The sequence below is a fragment of the Pipra filicauda genome, unplaced genomic scaffold, assembly GCF_003945595.2.
Source record: "Pipra filicauda isolate LSUMZ 115617 unplaced genomic scaffold, ASM394559v2 scaffold11_size5308982_pilon, whole genome shotgun sequence".
NCBI classification, from domain to species: Eukaryota; Metazoa; Chordata; class Aves; order Passeriformes; family Pipridae; genus Pipra; species Pipra filicauda.
The window spans coordinates 1,943,038-1,963,023 of record NW_024103652.1 but is presented as its reverse complement, the minus strand read 5'-3'; the positions used below and the strand labels follow the sequence as shown (position 1 = coordinate 1,963,023).

General features: G+C 35.8%; 1 protein-coding gene across 7 annotated transcripts in view; it reads left to right on the top strand.

Moving 5' to 3' along the window:
* The window catches only part of HECTD1 (HECT domain E3 ubiquitin protein ligase 1), a 62,054-nt gene extending 42,113 nt beyond the window's left edge, over positions 1-19,941 (top strand). For 6 of the 7 annotated variants that reach the window (XM_027720333.2, XM_027720291.2, XM_039386399.1 and 3 more), the window contains exons 26-42: positions 2,325-2,546; positions 4,295-4,428; positions 6,478-6,634; positions 7,511-7,733; positions 8,467-8,521; positions 8,758-8,940; positions 9,291-9,501; positions 9,584-9,669; positions 11,187-11,314; positions 12,946-13,147; positions 13,296-13,433; positions 13,719-14,326; positions 16,499-16,577; positions 16,689-16,782; positions 17,093-17,243; positions 18,435-18,579; positions 18,991-19,941. In XM_027720333.2, the coding sequence (XP_027576134.1) occupies positions 2,325-2,546; positions 4,295-4,428; positions 6,478-6,634; positions 7,511-7,733; positions 8,467-8,521; positions 8,758-8,940; positions 9,291-9,501; positions 9,584-9,669; positions 11,187-11,314; positions 12,946-13,147; positions 13,296-13,433; positions 13,719-14,326; positions 16,499-16,577; positions 16,689-16,782; positions 17,093-17,243; positions 18,435-18,579; positions 18,991-19,128 (2,954 nt within the window). In that variant the 3' untranslated portion in view covers positions 19,129-19,941. The remainder of the gene's footprint in view (positions 1-2,324; positions 2,547-4,294; positions 4,429-6,477; positions 6,635-7,510; positions 7,734-8,466; positions 8,522-8,757; positions 8,941-9,290; positions 9,502-9,583; positions 9,670-11,186; positions 11,315-12,945; positions 13,148-13,295; positions 13,434-13,718; positions 14,327-16,498; positions 16,578-16,688; positions 16,783-17,092; positions 17,244-18,434; positions 18,580-18,990) is intronic. The other variant, XM_039386408.1, reaches the window with a different exon arrangement.
* Positions 19,942-19,986: the final 45 nt, after the last annotated feature.

Genomic DNA, 19,986 nt, shown 5'->3' with positions numbered 1-19,986 from the left:
GGCTTTCTTATTTAAAAATATGGTGTTTGCTTTTAGCATTTTTAATTTTTTTTAAATACTGAATGTTCTATTTTTTTGTTGGGGAGATTTATTTTTTTTAGTGTATTCTTACATTCATATTGCGATACTGGGGATGGGGGGGAATCGTTTGAAGCCTATATTAAAAATGTAAATAAGGTATTCAAGGAAAACTTTCCAGTAATTGGTCCCTTTTTAGGCAGATAGTGCCTCTGGTTCTGAAGTAGTTTTGTGTTGGGGGAAGAGGGAAGAGAGCACTTTTGAAAAACATGGTAAAATAGTTCAGCAGCATATTTAACAGATTTCATGAATGTTTGATGCCATACGCTGGAAAAGTTAGAAATAAGAATAGGGCAAATTAAAAATGTAATTATTTGATTAAAATATTCATACTTTACATTATCCCTCATGTAGGAATTATTTTGTTTTATACATTTTATGTGAATAGAAACTGTAAATGGTAAGTCATTCCCCAAAAAGAGATCAGAGACTAAATTGAAGGAATTTCACCATAGACCATTGTGACAAGCTTGGATTTTAAAAAATTTGTTGGGGTTTTGACCTGTTCAGGTTAAAAAACCAAACAACTCCTTCCCTCCAGAAAAAAAAAAAAAACCAACAAAAATTCCCAAACCCCAAACAAGCCACTCACAACACCCCACCCCTCAAAAAAACACCAACACCCAAAAAGTAAAGAGTGAAATCATGATTAGTGATGTAAGCGTTTCTGGACTTGCGGTACTGGTTGCATTGAAAAACATCAGTATTTGCCAGAAGTTAAGTGGTGTCTGGGGTAGCCAGTTTCAATTTGGTCTTGAATTCAGAGCAACTGAAATGCTGATGCTTAATGGCTTTTTCTGTTTCCTGTAACAGCAAAGAGCGTACTGCTATTAATTAGTAGTGGGTGGAAGATGTGCATACTGAACAACTTATTTTCAATTTCTTCAACAAAAGAAAGACTCTGGTTTTTCATTTCCATGGTTTCATAATGATGAAGATAAGCTTATTAACAACTCTAGATTTAAATTTCACACTCCCCTCATTATTATATTTTTATTTTACACTCTTCCTGCATTGTTATATTTTTATTTGCAAAATGTTACTTACTTCATAAGGGGCAGGGACTGGGATGGGGGCAGTATGTGACAAAGAAGAAAAACAGAAACAGTAACATTTATTTTTCACAAAAGCTACCAAATGTACTTAAGAGAAGAATCTTTGTACCCTTCTTCAAGGGTAGTAACCTTTGCAAACTTTAATAATAGTCTGAAATTCAGATATGGGGTTTATTTTTAAAAAAACAGTATCTTAGTTTACATAAACTGCAATAATGGAAATGTGTGCTTTAAAACTGCAAAACTTGAATTTGATAAAGTTTAGAAAAAGTAGATTGGAAAACATAAGGCTTAAATTCTAAGTACAGATGACCCATCAAGTTTTCACGTGCAAATGTGTGATTAATCTCCTTGCTTGAAGACAAGCACGTGAGAAAATGTTTTGAAGACTGGGATCTACTTGCACATCGCTTTAAATTGTACTCAGTTACGTACATTACCTGAAATTCTTTCTATTGAGTCTACAGTGAATTCAGTTTTGTTTCAGTTGTTAACTAAAATGTATTTACTGTGTTTTATTTGAATGTGCAGTAAGGTAACTTCTTAGTTGTTGCTTGCTTTTTCTGAAAATTATTTAAATAAGTGATCCAACCTAAGTCAGTCACTGTGTTTCACGGGTACTGTCAGTTCAGGTTTGTTGACCGTGATGATAATATATTTTAATAGTTATAGTCTAGTAGTTATGTGAAAAGAGCTCCTTTAAGAACTTTAGAAAAGTTCACAATAATCACAGGTTTCATGTTTCTACTGTTCTAAATTAACTTATATATAGTTAAGTTGTTTTCCCTGTATAATATGACCGTATTGTTGTTTAGAGGTTAAATTACATTTTAGGCTTAAAGATAGACCACCACATTGGAGTAATAGATTTCAGAAATTCTCTTCATACATTGAAAATGAAATCAAGTAATTTCAGATTTACAGTGGGATTTGGGGATTTATTTGATAAAATTATTTATTTTTAATATACACAATGGAATAAGCTCAGAAGTGGATTACAGTCTGCATTGTAAGGTGCACTTTTGCATTGGGAAACCCTTCCCTTTTATATTCTGTTGTTCTTTATGTAAAATAACACACTGATAATTTTTCAATCCCAAATATATTTTTCAACACAGGAGTCATGCATGTAAGTTGTACTCTTCAAGTCATCAAATCATTTATTTTATCTTACCATATCTTTATCTATAGCTTCTCCTCTTATGGGTGCCCAAAGTTTTCCTAATCTGACTACAACTGGTACCACATCAACAGTGACCATGTCTACATCCAGTGTTACTAGCAGCAGCAATGTAGCTACAGCAACTACAGTTTTATCTGTTGGTCAGTCGCTTAGTAATACTCTAACTACTAGCCTAACATCAACATCTAGTGAGAGCGATACAGGGCAGGAGGCAGAATATTCTTTATATGGTAAGTTTCATTTTTAAATGAACGTAAGCATTAGACTTCCCATTAATGATTTTTTCCTTTTCTTCCATTGTTGTGATTTTCTCGTGTAGTAGTTTATTTACTGAAAAGTGTTTGAAAGCTGAGCTGTTCATATGTTGCTAATTCTGTAAGGCAGTAAGTAAAATAATGTTAATGTCGTAGTATTTCCTTATGTTTTTAAGCGGTTTGTATCCCACGTTATTACTATTTATGATACGCTCTATTTAGGCACTTAAATATTTTCCGTCATCAAGTTTAATATCTAATGTAGCTTTCATATGTACTTGTAATTAAAATCAAAATGTTATTTCTTGTTGTGTTTTGTAGGCGTGCTACATGCACAGCCTGATGTACCTTGTGTTAGTCTGATTGAAAAGCATCCACCATTAGGCATATTGTACACTTAAAATAGGTTCCAGGTATCTCAGTACCATCATAGTAATTGCAAAAAATTGGAAAGAACACAAAAATTAAAATGACATGGAGAATGGAATTATATGATTTGAGGAACATCATCCAGAGTTATGTGGACACTGTACCCTAGAAACAGACTTTAGGACAGTAGTTACTTGCAGGATATGAATATTGGAAAAGAAGATTTAGATAACTAGGTCAGTAATACCTAGGAATCAAGATGATAAAATGAAGTAAAAAAAAAAAAACCTGGGTTGGATATGGGAAAATACTTCCTAATGTAAAGTTTATTGGATTGCGAGATGTTTGTGAAAAAAAGGTACTTGATTTGTTTACAGTTTTATTGGATTAAGATTGTATTCTCTTTTGTTGCCTTTTAAATTACTTGAAGAATATCTGGTCATTTCAATGGATATTGGAATTGAGCTGTTTGGAGGCAGTTGATTAATATATCTACATATACCATCTCCCTTTATTCTTTTAATTAAGTCTGATTTGATATTTCAATTGGGTGACAAGTCTTAAAATATGTCACAAACAACTGAGCAAATAGAGTATGTTAAATTTTCTGTATGGGTGGTGGCAACAATTCATAGGGTGTTTCAGTAGTATAGGTAGTTTCTATATGTATAGAAAAATGTAAAAGTTGAAAGCTTTATCCCATCCATTTATATTGGTGTGAAATTCTTTTCTTGGGATGAAATTCTACCTCTTTGGGATGTTGTTGAAGTCTTAGTACTAGGTTGGTAAAATTGAACTTTGTCTCTGCCTTCAATTTCTTGTTACAGTAACTAATTAACAATTGAATCATTAAAAATATTACTTTTAAATATTTATCTTAAATGTAATTTGAGGTCTAAGACACACTGTTAGTGGAAATTACATCACTGACCTGTTTTTAAAATTAATTAGACATAGAAACAGACAGTATGCATTTGTGTAGCTCTTTTTTTAGATGTTTAGTAATTTAAAATAAGTGTAATTATGCTTGCTATAAGCAAACAAAAAACTGATCATTCTTTATGACTATTAATTATACCAGTATTAAGTGCTACTTTTGTTAGTTATGGTCTTGAGTAGACCCATGAACTTTTTAGCTATGTGCTAAAGCCATGGACTTTTTAAATGTGCTTTTAACACATCTTTTTATCTTCTTATGCAATAAGCAATGTTTTAGTTTTCTTTCTTGTTTTAGTGAGATTTGTTTTTTCACTCTGCCCAATGCTTCTGTTCTTTAATTTTAAAAAATTTGCTTTAGAGGTTATTCTTGATTTTTGGTCTGTATGTAAATGTATATATATATGTATGTATTATAGATTTTCTTGATAGCTGCCGAGCTAGCACTCTATTGGCAGAATTAGATGATGATGAGGATCTACCTGAACCAGATGAAGAAGATGATGAAAATGAAGATGATAACCAAGAAGATCAGGAATATGAAGAAGTTATGGTATGGTACAGTTAGCATAAGATGGTATCTTAATTGACTAGCAGATGCAATAGAAATCAACAGATTTTTTTGGCAATAAGAAGTCCTAGCTATAATATTTCCATTAATTAAACCAATTTTATTTAGATTTTAGTTTCTTGCATATAATAAAAAAATACAAGAAAAGTGGTTTTGAACACCAGCACACCCTGAGACCATATAGGTCAGAATGAACATCTTAAAACCAGCCTGGGAACAAAATGACAGACAGTGGGAATGATGGATCACTAGTTCAATGGCTGATGAAATGGTATAACTTTGTGGGTAGGCTGCTGCATTTCGTAATGATACAGTTCTAGGATGTGTTTAACTGTAGGCTTGCATGAAGCAAAAAGTTTGTTAGAGGAACTATGTCTTCTAAAAAAAACTCACCAAAAAAACAAGGGGGTGGGGGCAATAGATTTTTGCTTACACTGTTGGGAGTTCTGGCCTTTCATCTGGTTGTTCTTTAGTGGAAGGGAATAACGCTTGGTCTTCTACTACCACCACTGAAGTGATCAGCATGGATATTGCAAAATATAAGACTTCACTAATAATAATTTAATGTTTTATGTAATAAAAGTAAATATTGTTTTATGGAATTACAGAAGCTTCCTGTTGCATTTAATATGCAAAGTTTTATTCATTTGAACCAAAATATTTTAAATTAGTGATTATGCTCTTAATAGAAACTCTGGTACATTACTAACTATTTTGTTATTTCACCTTCTGCACAAATATATGAAATTAGGAAGAAAAAAGCTAGTGCTACTTAAATAGATTTGCAATGCAAACAGTGACATTAGTTTGTAGACTGTTGACCAGTTCTCAGAAAATGTTAAACGGAGTTACTATTGTTCATGGGAAGCAGCAGAAATAGACTTTCATTGAGACTACATAGCAAGAAGCAGATCTGGAAAAGAAAATTTTCCCTTTTTGGGCTCCAGAACTATCCACTCTGATATATCATGTAATTCTTCTCAGTGAGGAGTTCAACAGATTAAAAGCTTGTTGTAGAAAATTCATAAGCAATTTGCACTTGCTAAAGCTCATTGAAAATTAGATTATTTTTTTTCCCCACCATAATAATTCTAGTATTTTTGATTTAATCTCTGGATAAAATATGTATATTTTATATACTAATATGTGATACACTTTGGAAAAAACTGCTTTTTGTTTTCAGAAAAACTAATGTGTTTATTTTGACGCCATTGGCTTATTTGAACTTATGATATTACAAAGTTTGTGGAATACACACAATATCTACACCAAGTTTACTCGTCTACAATACTTTGTATTTTTCCTGTGTTCTCGTGCTTCATGGAATGTTTAATTCTTTTCAGAAACTGTAAATATACCCATTGTAAGGTTAGCCCTGTTGGTTTCTCTATGTCTGCGGTTTTGATAATTTTGGTTCCTGCTAAGGGGAACTAAAACTGTTAAGTGCCTACTTTGATTTCTTCTATGTCAGTTTTCTCTGAAATTTGGGGAAGACGTAATGAATTGACAGAATGTTGACAAAAACCCCAGTGAGACTCCACAACCTCTCTGGGCAATCTGTTCCAGTGCTCAGTCACCTGCACAGTAATTAAGTTCTTCCTCATATCCAGATGGAACTTCCTGTGCATCAGTTTCTGCCCTTTGGCTCTTGTCTTATTTCTCAGTACCACCAAGAAGAGCTTGGCTACATCCTCTTGGCACCCCCCCTTCAGATACTTGTATACATTGATGAGGTTTCCTCTCAGTCACCTCTTCTCAGGGCTGAACAGGCTCAGATATCTCAGCCTGTTCTCATAAGAGAGATGCTCCAGTCTCTTAATCATCTTTGATTAAGCTGGACACATTCCAGGAGCTCCATGTCTCTCTCTCTTGTACTGAGGAGCCCAGAACTGGACACAGTATTCCAGATGTGGCCTCACCAGGGCTGAGTTGCAGTTCAGTTTATGTGACTGCTGTATTCCCTGAGTTTTAATTTTTTGTTTAAATGATTTTTTGTAGCAGAATCTAAAAAACAACTACATTTTTTAATAGGAAGAAGAGGAGTATGAAACCAAAGGAGGCCGTAGAAGAACATGGGATGATGATTATGTATTGAAACGGCAATTTTCTGCTTTGGTTCCTGCTTTTGACCCAAGACCTGGTCGTACTAATGTCCAGCAGACGACTGACCTAGAAATCCCTCCACCGGGTATGCTGACAAGATATTTATGATGCTTAATCTGGCTTTAGGATGGAGACTCACTGTTAAGGGGCCCACTGTTCTGGGGATCCTGTCACTGTTAACCAGAACAACATGCTTTTGTGGCTTTGTGGCTTTTCTCTGTTTGAGTGAGAGGTTCATCTACCTCCACAGGTCCAAGCATTACTAGGGAAAAAATAAATTAAATGCTGTGTAAAATAGGCAAACTCATGAATTTAACTCGGATCATCTCTTAAAATGATAAATAATAAAATCTCTTGATAGGATAAAGATGTGATAAATCTCTTGGTATGTCTGGTTCCACCTGCAGGGATTAAACTGTGTTAGAGCTACCCAGAATAGCTTTGATTGGAGAGGGCTTGCTGAAACAGCCCAAAGCAGAGGCAAGGGGGAAGGTAATACAGTAAGGGAGCCGTCTGTGCGATCAGCAGCCTAGCACCTGATCTTGCTCCTTAGTTCATTCCTGTTCATCAGTGTGGAGGTACTCAGTGTGCATAACAGAAAGGAATAAATAGGCTTTAGTGTATGTGGAAATGAACTGCTGTTGATTTTGAAGAACTGAAAGGAAGAAACTGTATGTGAAAAGAATAAAGCACATGCTCTGATAATATTAAAGGAGATGATAACAAGATGTAAGGATCAATAGGGATTTCAAAAATTCCAGTTAGCTTTACTCACATGAAAAAGTGCTCTGATTATAGCCCTTAGATATAGTCTATAGTTAAAACTCAGTATCATCTCTTTGGCGTGTGTACAGAAAGTCTTTACACTTCGTTATTGTGCTACTTTGTTGATGTTGCAGCCAACTTGCAATGCGTTATATATTTTGTATTAATGGCTTCTCAAATGATTTTTCACACGCAGGTACACCTCATTCAGAACTCTTGGAGGAGGTTGAGTGCATGCCTTCACCACGTTTAGCACTTACCTTGAAAGTTTCAGGTCTTGGAACAACTCGAGAAGTAGAACTGCCTCTAACAAACTTCCGATCTACCATCTTTTACTATGTACAGAAGTTGTTACAGCTTTCCTGTAATGGCAGTGTGAAATCTGACAAACTTAGGCGTATTTGGGAGCCAACCTACACGTAAGCTCACTAGTTTATTATTCTGTGTAGAGAACACTGTGACTGATTAGGAAATGGATGCAAAACAATGTTAATTTTTTTCTTCCTCCTCTGTAAGAAGCAATATTAGAATTAGGTGGGTTTTTTGTGTTTGTCAGTATGTTCTTACTCGTTTTAAAACTACTGCTGTGCCTACAAAACAAAAAAAACTCATAACCTCTAATGCTCAACTGTGATTTGTTAATATTCCAAAAGTCAAGCATTGACCAAGGAAAAAAGAATTTTGTCTGTTCAGGGACCTTCTTGGAAAAATCCCATGGGGTTTACAGTCCTAGAGAAAAGATAAGTTTCTAGTTAAAAAGCATGAGAAACAGTTGTAAATATGCATATCTCCTAAGTTAATGCACAATAAGCTACTGTAGGTCTTAAAAATTTCAAAGAGGTGGTGCGTGTGTAGTGAAAAATCTAAAGTTGGTTTGGGAAATGTGCACAGTGAAGGTTGTTTGATTACTCAAACCTCACTTAAGGAAGCATAAATTAAATACTTTGCAAGCTAAATATCAACATCATGAAAATAGAGCTTAAGAACTTATTAGGGTATCCCAGATGTTCTGTGCAGCAGAGAGCAGCTGCTGTTGCCGATTTACATCATATTATCTAAATGTCACTGGTGTCTAACATGTCAATGTATGACTTCATAATTTAGAGGATGTGCTATGAGTATGAAATATTAACTCATTGTTTTGATATCTAGAATCATGTACAGAGAAATGAAGGATTCTGATAAAGAGAAAGAAAGTGGAAAAATGGTAAGACCTATCTCTGTGCCTTTGTTTATGTTCTGTGGTTCTAACAAAAGCAAAAGAAATCCTATTGCAGTTTTTGAAATGCTACATTAAAAAAAACTAACTGTCTTCAATTACTTAAAGGATATGCGTGAGTATATTTGTAAATGCATGCTCCTTTAAAAAAATTATATAATGCATGTGAAATCTTCAAGACTTTACAATCAGGAAGAACCAACATTTGGTGGTTCCTGTTGTAGGGTTGCTGGTCAGTAGAGCATGTGGAGCAGTACCTTGGCACTGATGAATTACCAAAGAATGACTTGATAACCTACCTGCAGAAGAATGCAGACTCAGCTTTCCTGCGCCACTGGAAATTAACCGGCACTAATAAAAGTATTAGGAAAAACAGAAATTGTTCCCAGCTCATAGCTGCATACAAGGTATATGTCTGCATCCAAACTTTTTTTTATTATGAATGGCTGTGTGCTCTGTTTTGCAGCTTTAAAGATTCTTGTGGAGGGAGAGCTATGACATGGATAGGGAAGCTGAATGTTCAAAAGCCAATATCAAGTTTAGATTTTGCTGCTCTTGGCCTTTTTATTTTAATGTCTTCTGTTAAATGTAGTTGTGTTGAAATGCATTTGAATCATGATTTGCACCATGCACAATTTGACTGTGTTAAGTTTGAACACAGTAACCATTTTGATTTTTTTTAAATCAACTTAGAGTGCACAGTCCTAAAGAAAGCAACACACGCAGTTTTCATCGTTAACAATTCTTTTTTTCACAGGATTTTTGTGAACATGGATCAAAATCTGGATTAAGTCAAGGAGCCATTTCTACTCTTCAAAATTCTGATATCCTTAGTTTGGCAAAAGAACAACCTCAGGCCAAAGCTGGCAGCGGACAGAACTCCTGTGGAGTAGAAGATGTTCTGCAATTACTTAGAATTTTGTATATAGTTGCCAGTGACCCTTATACAGCACGAACTTCTCAGGAAGGTAAGTTAGTTATTTTGCAGAGCTTCTGAAATATTTTAATGGAAACAAAATAAAGGAAAAATTTTCTCTTGATTATTTTTAGAAGGAGATGAGCATCCTCAGTTTAACTTTCCACCAGATGAATTCACAAGCAAAAAAATTACTACAAAGATTCTACAACAGATTGAGGTATTACATTAATGTATTATGCACAATGTATATGTGTCATATTGTTTTTAAGCCTTTATTATTCTCTTCCTTATTTTGACTGTTTGAAATTAATAGTTTTTTTGCCATTTTGATTTTTGAATTATTTCATACGTATTTTCTTCTTTATATTTTGGATGAGTAAATTATGTAAGAATAGACTAGTCTGAATGAAAGCATACAGTTCTTTTTCATACAAACCTTTTTTTCTTGATTATTATATTTTGCTTATGAATAATAATTTTTTTCTGTACCAGCCATTGATGTTACAACCGTAGTGTGTGTATGTCTGCCTGATGATAATGTAAAAAAGGCAATTGATTATGTTAGGGTTCACAGACATTTTATGGCGTATATATTCTACGCAGAGCTTTCAAAAATAGCATCCAGAAAACATCTTATTGGTACCAGGTCAGTTAGATACATTAAAAAGGAAATTTTAAGGTGTAGTTCTTCCAAAGAACTATGTTTTCTTTAAAAAAGATTTGAAGAAAATTCTTGACTTAGCCCTTGTGTGGTTTTTGAGGTTTGGGGTTTTTTAATTACAGTTAAGTTGCCCTAATTTTTTGTTTAAAAAAAAGTTCATGTTTTTGTGTTCTTTTATAGATTGTTCAGGCACCCTGAACATCCTTGTAGTAATAATTTCTGTAGCCTTCTTTATTTTAGAAGGGACTATAGTAATATTTCAATGGGGATCAGCTTTACTACCACTAAGTTTCTTTTGTGTCTTCTGGTATTGAGAAGGTAGTATCTAATCACTTTTGGGCAAAACTCAGGAGTAATTCTCTCTAGGTAATTGGATCCTTAGATCTCCCCAGTGTTTTGAGTAGTACATAACCCCAGATTTACTACAGCTTTCAGTGTCTATGTCAAAGCACCCTTGAGTCCTAGAAACTTTATAAACTTAGAATTGTAGAATCACAGAACACTGAATATGCCGAGTTGGAAGAGACCCATCAGGATCATTGATCCTGGCCCTCCTGTGCAAGACACCCCAAGATTCACATCGTGTGCCTGAGAGTGTTGTCCAAACTCTTCTTGAACTCTGTCAGGCTTGGTGCTGTGATCACTTCTCTGGGGAGCCTGTTCTGGTGCCCAACCACCCTCTGGGTGAAAAACTTTCTCCTAATATCCAACCTAAATCACCCCCACTTAGCTTCATGCTGTTTCCTGTTGACTCCCTTCACTGGTCAGTACCTGCCTCTCGGCTTCCCCACCTCAGGATGTTGTAGATTGCAATGTCTCCCCTCAGTCTCTGCTTCTCCAGGCTGAACAGACCAAGTGACCTCAGCCATTCCTCATGTAGTTTCCATGTTGATAGCATTTAAAAGGGGGGGGGGAAGTGTCAGTTGCTAAGGAAGAAACTTAAGCACAGATGAAAACTCTGTACTTTGGGTGTATTGGGTGTCTGGGTAGTTAGTTACAAACTTGTTTGGGACCACCTGAGTCTAATATTAAAAACATTGTTGGTTTTTTTTCCCCTCTGCATTAAACTACAGGAACCCTTGGCACTAGCAAGTGGAGCTTTGCCAGACTGGTGTGAGCAACTAACAAGCAAGTGTCCTTTCTTAATTCCATTTGAAACAAGACAGTTGTACTTCACATGCACAGCATTTGGAGCATCAAGGTAAAAAAAAAAGAAAGTAAGACAGCTTCCTTTTAATAAATTGCTGATTTGCAGAAGGTTTTGCTTGCCAAATGTGAAGCATTTTGGATACTAGAAGGAAGAAGATGGAAAAGTTTAGAAAGACAAGAAATTTCATTTTTTAACTTTAGCTGAAGACTTGCTAGTGTACTTCTAGCTAGGTTATCCTATCAGGCAGTAACTTGACTGGGTTGCAATTCATTGCATAAAGGACTGAAAAACAAAATAGAAAACATTCTGCAAATCATATAAATTAAATGGTTTTTTAAAACATACACCAAATCACAAATCCTTTTATAGTTCCTGCAATTGTTTTATGATTGTTTCGGTTAATTTATTTTTAATTCACTGAAGTCTTAAACAGAAGAAATCTAACAAAAAGATGCTATTTTGAAAGTTACTAGCTGCACAATGAAACTGTAACAAAATCAGACTTCAAAACATTTAAGAGTACGCTCTAGAGTTCATTGACTTGGAATCCTTAATATTTTGATTACAGCAGTGATTACCTTGAGAGTATATAGGCAGTGTAAACCTTTTTGCTGGTATACCTTTATCTAATGAGAAAAAAGAATTCGTTTTTGAGGGTTTTCTTGGCTGGTTTTGCTTGTTTGTTTTCCAAACCAAGGTGGAGAGAGAGAATTGCAGAAATTACTGTTGTTTAATTCACAGTAGAAATGCCTCATAAAGACTATAAAATGAGGCATTTAAAAAGAAAGAAAAAGAAGGAGAAGAAAAGGTATTATCTTGCAAGACATCACTTTAAATCTTTTTATTGTGTAAAAGTTTAACTTTTACAGAAAAATGGTCCAGAAAAATGGACCACGTGTGTTGGGGTTTTTTTTTGTTTTGTTTTGAGAAAAGGTAATATTTTAGAAAAATTGTGTTTTAAAGAGATCCCTCAGGAAACATTGTATGCTATTTGCTTTGTAAGTAAAGAACTCTTAAAATACTGGAAATAGTTCTTAAAACTCATATTCTGTATGAACTGTGGGTGTGTACACTCCATCATGACATTTGACCATATTTGCAAAACAACCAACAGACAGTAGCTTGGTAGATAGTTTATTACCGCATAGATGACAATACATACAAGAAATTGAAAATTTGACTTCATATAAGTATTGCTGTTAGAGGCAGCTGTTCTTCCTTCACTGATATGGGTTTATTTATGTATGATTGCGCTGGACCGTTGGTTCTGTGTTGCTCTAAGGAGTGTGTAAGTAAATAAATCTTGCTGCAGAACTTGGTCAATATTAATGGGGTGATGCGCAACTGCCTTACAGTATATACTGAATTGTGTAATACTTGTCTCTAAACAGGTTTGAGCATCTGTGATTAAAAGTTCAAGATCAATAATTGTATTGTTTTCATGGGTGCTATCATCAGAAGCTGGTGCTTATATTAAAAATTATCTAGTTCTCTGACTTTATAAAATATGAAGCAGCCCATATTGGGGCATTTCAGGTATTTCTGAGATACTTCAGTTTCTACTTCAAAAAAAATTAGGAGCTAATTAGTAATTAACAGGTAATATTTTATTAGTGACTGCTTTCAAATTTTCATGTTGCTGGGCATCAAAGTTTTAAACAAGTTGTTTGTTTTTTTCCCAGAGCAATTGTATGGCTGCAGAACAGACGTGAAGCCACTGTTGAACGGACAAGGACCACAAGCACAGTGCGACGTGATGATCCAGGAGAATTCAGAGTTGGGCGCCTCAAACATGAAAGAGTAAAAGTTCCGCGAGGTGAATCCTTGATGGAATGGGCAGAAAATGTCATGCAGATTCATGCAGACAGAAAATCTGTTCTAGAGGTAAAGCATATCTGCCTAGCAGAGCGAGGTTAGATAGCTATTTCTAAAGTACTGGACAGGATATTTATTGAATATCCTGTTCTATAACCAACACTGAACATTTCACTAGGATTTTCTTTTATTATTAACATTCCTTATGTTTTTCTAGGTTGAGTTTTTAGGGGAGGAAGGAACAGGCCTGGGTCCTACCTTGGAATTTTATGCATTGGTTGCAGCAGAATTTCAGAGGACAGACTTGGGAGCTTGGCTTTGTGATGATGATTTTCCAGATGATGAGTCTCGTCAGGTATATTTTAATTTGTATAATAAACTGTCAGAGTTGTTTAAGTTGTCAGATGCTTGTGTTAAGAAAAAAAAAAGGGGGGGAAGACAAATGAGGTAGATATCCAGGAAGAAAGAACACATGATCATAGAGAAGCTAGTCATCATGGTAAGAATGACCACTCTGCTCCACAGCTTGGTTTTTTACCTGTTCTCTTTTTAACAGAGTAGTAGAGTATAAGAATTTAGACTGTGCAAATACATTGTTAAAGGTGAATTTAATAATAGCTTTTTTTGTCTGTTAAATCAGGTTGATATTGGTGGTGGATTGAAACCGCCTGGCTACTATGTACAGAGATCATGTGGACTGTTCACAGCACCATTCCCACAAGATAGTGATGAGCTTGAAAGAATAACCAAACTCTTTCATTTCCTTGGAATTTTCTTGGCTAAATGCATTCAGGACAATAGACTTGTGGATTTACCCATTTCTAAGCCTTTTTTTAAACTCATGTGTATGGGGGACATTAAAAGTAACATGAGTAAATTGATATACGAATCACGGGGTGACAGAGACTTGCACTGTACTGAAAGCCAGTCGGAGGCTTCTACAGAAGAAGGGCATGATTCCTTGTCAGTAGGAAGTCTGGAAGAAGACTCCAAGTCAGAATTTATTCTTGATCCACCAAAACCTAAACCTCCAGCCTGGTTTAATGGAATTTTAACATGGGAAGACTTTGAATTAGTAAATCCACATAGAGCTAGGTTTCTAAAAGAAATTAAGGACCTTGCAATTAAAAGGCGTCAAATTTTAAGCAACAAAAATCTGTCAGAAGATGAAAAGAACACAAAACTACAGGAATTAATGCTGAAGAATCCATCGGGTTCGGGTCCTCCTCTTAGCATAGAGGATTTGGGGTAAGAGTTTTCATATTTATCCATAGATAAACAAACTGTGTTGTGTTAGAGACAAAAGTCAACAAATATAATGAAAAATGAAGATTTCTTAATTTTAAATAGCATCATTGCAAGGGGGAATCATTAGAGATGCAGCCATATTCTTCCTTGGTTTGAGAATTTTCTCACTTCCTCAGTTTCCTACTCTTTAAACTTAAGCGTGGTTACACTGCAGTGTTGTAGGACTGCGTGCTGCTTTAAAGGTAAACTGGCAGGGGAAATGAACCCAACTCAAAAGAGAGATGATAAGTCAGAATAACAATTTAATAAAATAATACAATAAGTACGATTATACAGACAAACAATTGGTTTTAACTCACAAAACCCAAATGTATAACCCAGCACCCTGGGGCATGAACAGAGTGGTGTTCGTTGGGCCCCCTGAGTCCAAAGTAAAAGGAGAGGGGGAAAACCTGTTGGTGAGAGTGCTGTTGCAGTCCAGTCGAGAGTGGTGGTTGCAGTCTGATTGAAAAGTGGTGGTTGCAGTCTGGTTGAAAAGTGGTGGTCTGCAGTCTGGTTGAGAGTGGTGGTCTGCAGTCTTCCTCTGGATCCCACAAGTGGTTAAAAAAGTCCCAAGACCCCAAGATTATATGTCTTCCAGTTCAGGCAGGAATGCCCAGTACCTCCCTCAGGGTGGGGAGTTCCTCAGTGGGTGTGAGGACAGGAGCATCCTCCTATCTCACAGGCCTCTTAACACCCAGTTTATGGCCTGAGGAGTCAGGCTGCTCTGGGCAGATGGTGTAAATGGTCTATTGATAACAGTTTCTGGGAAATGGCATGGAAGGCTATAGAATACACAGTTTTGGGTTACACCCATAAAGTGATGAACTGGTCCCAGCTGTTCTAACTAGGACAGACTGGGAACACAAATACTTTTAAAGACATTTGAAAAAAGTGTGATACACTAATTTCTTTGCTCTGATAACTGTTGAAATTTATCAAGTTTTTTGGAGAGCTTTTAAAGAGGATAGATTGACATTTCAGACTGTGTTCATTGTGCAGTATTTGAATCCATGTTAAAGCATGTATTAACTTTTAGCAAATGTTAAAAACAAAGTGCTCGTACCTGTGTAAACCTGATGTCAGGATGTAGTCTTAAATATTTCCTTTGAAACAACAATAGTTTTTCTACCATTAATATTCTTAGTTATTTGTTAAAATAATGTTGTGCCACAAGGATTGCATATTGTCAGAGTTCAGTAATTGCTTATGGCCTTGGAATCATAGCCTGTCCTGAGCTGGAAGGAACCACAAGGATTATCCTGCACAGGACAGCCCCAAGTGTCACACCATGTGCCTGAGAGTATCACTGAAATGCTTCTTGAACTCTGTCAGGCTTGGTGCTGTGACCACTGCCCCGGGGAGCCTGTTCCAGTGCCCAACCACCCTCTGGGTGAAGAACCTCTTTCTGATATCCAATCTAAACCTCCCCTGACACAACTTCGGGCCATTCTCTCAGGTCCTGTAACTGGTCACCAGAGGAGAGATCAGTGCCTGCCCCTCCTTCATGAGGAAGTTGTAGGCTGCAATGAGGTCTCCCCTCAGTCTCTTCCAGGCTGAACAGACAAATGACCTCAGCCACTCCTTGTATGGCTTCCCCTTTACGCCCTTCACCATCTTCATTGCCCTCCTTTCTAATAGCTTTATATCCTTAAAGGTCTTGTGGACTTTAGCTGGGCTTGTTATGGGGAGAAAGCAAGTAGCACCGTTGAAGGGCCTAAATACCTAATATGTTAAGTGGCTCTGTAACTGTTAGTGCTGGAAATTAATGGAAATGATTTTTCTGAGTTTGTGAACTGAATTAAATGGTTTGAGTAGTTCTGAAGCTGATAGCTTCTGGATATCAAACTCTGACATTTTCAATGGTTATCCAATCCAAATAAATGGTGGGTGAGTATATGCATGTGCATACCATACATTTGAAACCTGTATTATCTGTGCAGTCCATTACTACTTGTAGTTCTGTACTGTTGTATATACATGAACAGTGGTACAAAATGATCCACCAACAGTAGTTTCAAATCTAGTGAGATACTTTTTGGTGTAAGGGGTGCATGTTGTAAATCTGGTGTATTTACAAAAGTAGTAGCAGACTTGTTTGCTTTGTTTGCTAACTATCTTTGTATTTTGAAGTCTAAATTTTCAGTTTTGCCCTTCATCCAAAGTATATGGGTTTACAGCTGTGGATCTCAAACCAGGTGGTGAAGATGAGGTAAGGAAACTGCCCACCTTTACAATTTAACGAGCAGTTAAATTTTTATAGTCTCAGCAGTAACTCTAATGCACAGAGAATTCTTACAGTATTTATCTATTGTCTTTCCAGACTGTAACAATGGATAATGCAGAGGAGTATGTAGATCTCATGTTTGACTTCTGCATGCATACTGGTATACAGAAACAAATGGAGGCATTCAGAGGTAATTTTAAATATAACAGAACATATATGCAGTTAGGTGGAGTAATTGGTGTTTAGAGTATGTTGGTTTAAAGTGGTGGCATCGAATGGCTTTCAAAAATAAACTTTTTAATTAAGAATGCAACAGGTAAGATACTTATTTCAGAATACCTTAGCATTAGTTATGCCATTTTTAATCTTGAAGAGGTTCCATTTACATTAATAAAGAAACTGTTGATTCTGGTTTGACTAAAATACAATTGAAATGCTGACATTATTTTATAAACATTATTTGGACTCATGTTTATAACTGTATCTTGTACAAATTAAAGATGGCTTCAACAGAGTCTTTCCAATGGAGAAGCTGAGTTCCTTCAGCCATGAAGAGGTTCAGATGATTCTTTGTGGAAATCAATCGCCTTCTTGGGCAGCTGAGGATATCATCAATTATACTGAACCCAAACTGGGATATACAAGAGATAGGTACTTATATTCTGAGTGATTTTAAAGTAGTAGCTAAAATATAACATTAAGTGACAAAATGTGCAGAATATTCTTTAGATGAAGATGCCAAATTGGGTGGGATTGGTGGGTCCTGAAGAGCAAGTGATTGTCTAAAATGGCATGAAATAACCATGTATGTTACAACAAATAGTTTAGAAGGTACTTGGTGGTTTTGTGATGAGAGAGAATAAGAAAATTACTAAAATGAGAACAACTAGTAAAAATGTAATGGCAGCTAACTAATACAGACTATTAAAATAGCATTTTAGAGTTTTTATTCTCATGTTAGGTGGTTATAACTTTTTTTTTCAGTTGGGTACAATTGCTACTTGGCCTTATTTCTTATTTCTTATTTCTCTTCAAGTGTACTATGCAGGGGACAAATGTATACTGGTGGTTGTCTATCAGGATGTGGTCTTGGTGTTTTGGGGTTTGTTAGGTTTGGGGGTTTTTTGCTGCTTGTCATGTTTGGTAGCAATAACACACAAATCACTTCTGGAACTGTGTTAGTGTAAGTCTGCTGAAGGATCCAAATCAGTCTAAGATTGTGTGGAGCAATTCTTCCATTGACCCTGCCCTGCATGCAAAGATGTAGCTGAGATTACAGTGCCTTATACCTGAGGCAGTGTTTCAGCAGGCTGTGCTTTCTTCATGCCCTCTCTTTCCCCTCGTTCCCTGGGTTCTTATGGATGAAAGCAGCAGAGGATTTCTTGAACATCTATTGTAGTCTGTTATATTTTTCCTACTTTTTTCACATAAGGGTCTAAAACAGGATAGAAATGAAATGAAATATAAATTGACTTTATACTGTAGTACTGGTACAGAAAAAGTCTTCAAGATTATAGGCAGTTGGATTCTTCTCGTAGAATGTTTGAGCTCTATCTACTTCTCTACCCATTCATATGCAAGATACCCAAATAACACTCCAAGATAAGTATGTACCTACGTTCTTCTGTGTAATACTAATACTCAGCAAGGAGATTAAAGAAGTATTTTTATAGATTTTAAGCTTTTTTTATTCTTAACTTAAAACTCAACAGGCCCTAGAATCTTATGATGTCTGCTTAAACATGACTAAAGGTTGTAATTTGAATGTCTTAAGAGAAATTAAAAAAACCCACATGCTTTCTTGTAACGTTACCAGAACTGATTATTTTGATTTATTTTAAGCCCTGGATTCCTTCGATTTGTGAGAGTCTTGTGTGGTATGTCTTCGGATGAGAGGAAGGCTTTTCTCCAGTTCACCACTGGTTGTTCAACACTCCCACCAGGAGGACTGGCCAACCTACATCCCCGGCTCACTGTTGTACGCAAGGTACGGCTTATTCAGGTCACCCTTTAAACCAGCTGGTTTGGCTTTGAATGGAATCATTTCTATGTTAACAGTGATGATTTTTATTTTATTTTCAGTTAATTTATGGCACTATGCTAAGCTTTCAGTACTAACCTCTGCTTCAGATCTGTTCTCTGACTTCCTATATATATATTTTGTATTTAATATATTTCATATATAAAATATAGTTCATATATTTATTTTTAAAGTGTCATTGTACAGATAAAGCAAACATATTTATAAGTTGGTCTGTAGCTTTGCTGATGCTACTGTTTCTTGACAACTGGTGTTACAAATGCAGTAAGTGCCATAAATTACAGGACTTGACAACTTTTAACTTCCATATAGAGTGCTGCAAACAACTGCAGTAAACATTCTTTTTTTTTTCCTCAGGTTGATGCTACAGATGCAAGTTATCCATCTGTGAATACATGTGTGCATTACCTAAAGTTGCCTGAGTATTCCTCGGAGGAGATTATGAGAGAGCGTCTGCTGGCTGCTACCATGGAGAAAGGCTTCCATCTCAACTGAGCTGCTGGCCACAATATGGAACATGGAAGTGTTTTTTGATACTAGCGAAGCCTCTTGTGTTTGTGTGCAAAAAATATGATCTCCACGCTGTGCTCTGACGAGACTTGCCTTTTTTCACCTGTGAGGCTTTAGGAACATGTGGAATGTTTGTTAGCTGCTAATGACAAAATAAATCCCTGTAACTACACAGCCAGCAAGAAATTGGCACAGAACACTGTGTGATGCTTCAAGGGCTTGCACAACTGGAAATTAAGGTGTTTCTGTTTGACTGTTCCAAAGAACAGATCATCAGATTTTCAGTGTTCACTGATACAAATTTCTAACAGTGTATTGTGTAAAGTTCGTCATTTAATACCTTGTACACTACAGTTGCCATCACTGATCCCTGTTTTGCTGGCTTTAAGCTAACTGGTCAGAAATTTGTTTCCTTTAAAACTTAGAGTTAATGGGCATCTCCAGCCTTTTCTTTTTTAATGGTGCCTGCACTATTGGAGTATTTTAGTGGGTTTTTGCATATAATCATGCACAACCATTTTTTTTCTTCTTTTTCTTTCAAGTGGGAATATATTTTGATTTCTCAAATGCCCTGCTATAAAGATCAAATCCTTAAGTGTGTTTGTGCAGCTCAACAATAAAGCTATTAAAAAACACTGGTTCCTAGTGCAAGGCACACTTAAAGCAAGTTTTACTTTTGGTTGTGTTTTCTTTGTATATTATAAACATTTATTTAACTTGTTGCAGTTTGAAGTTTAAAAAAAACCACCCAATGTGTAAGCTCAAAAGTAATCATTAAAATGTTTGCAACATATAAAACTGTCTCCTCTGAATACTTCATTAGTACTTATTAAATCTTTATAC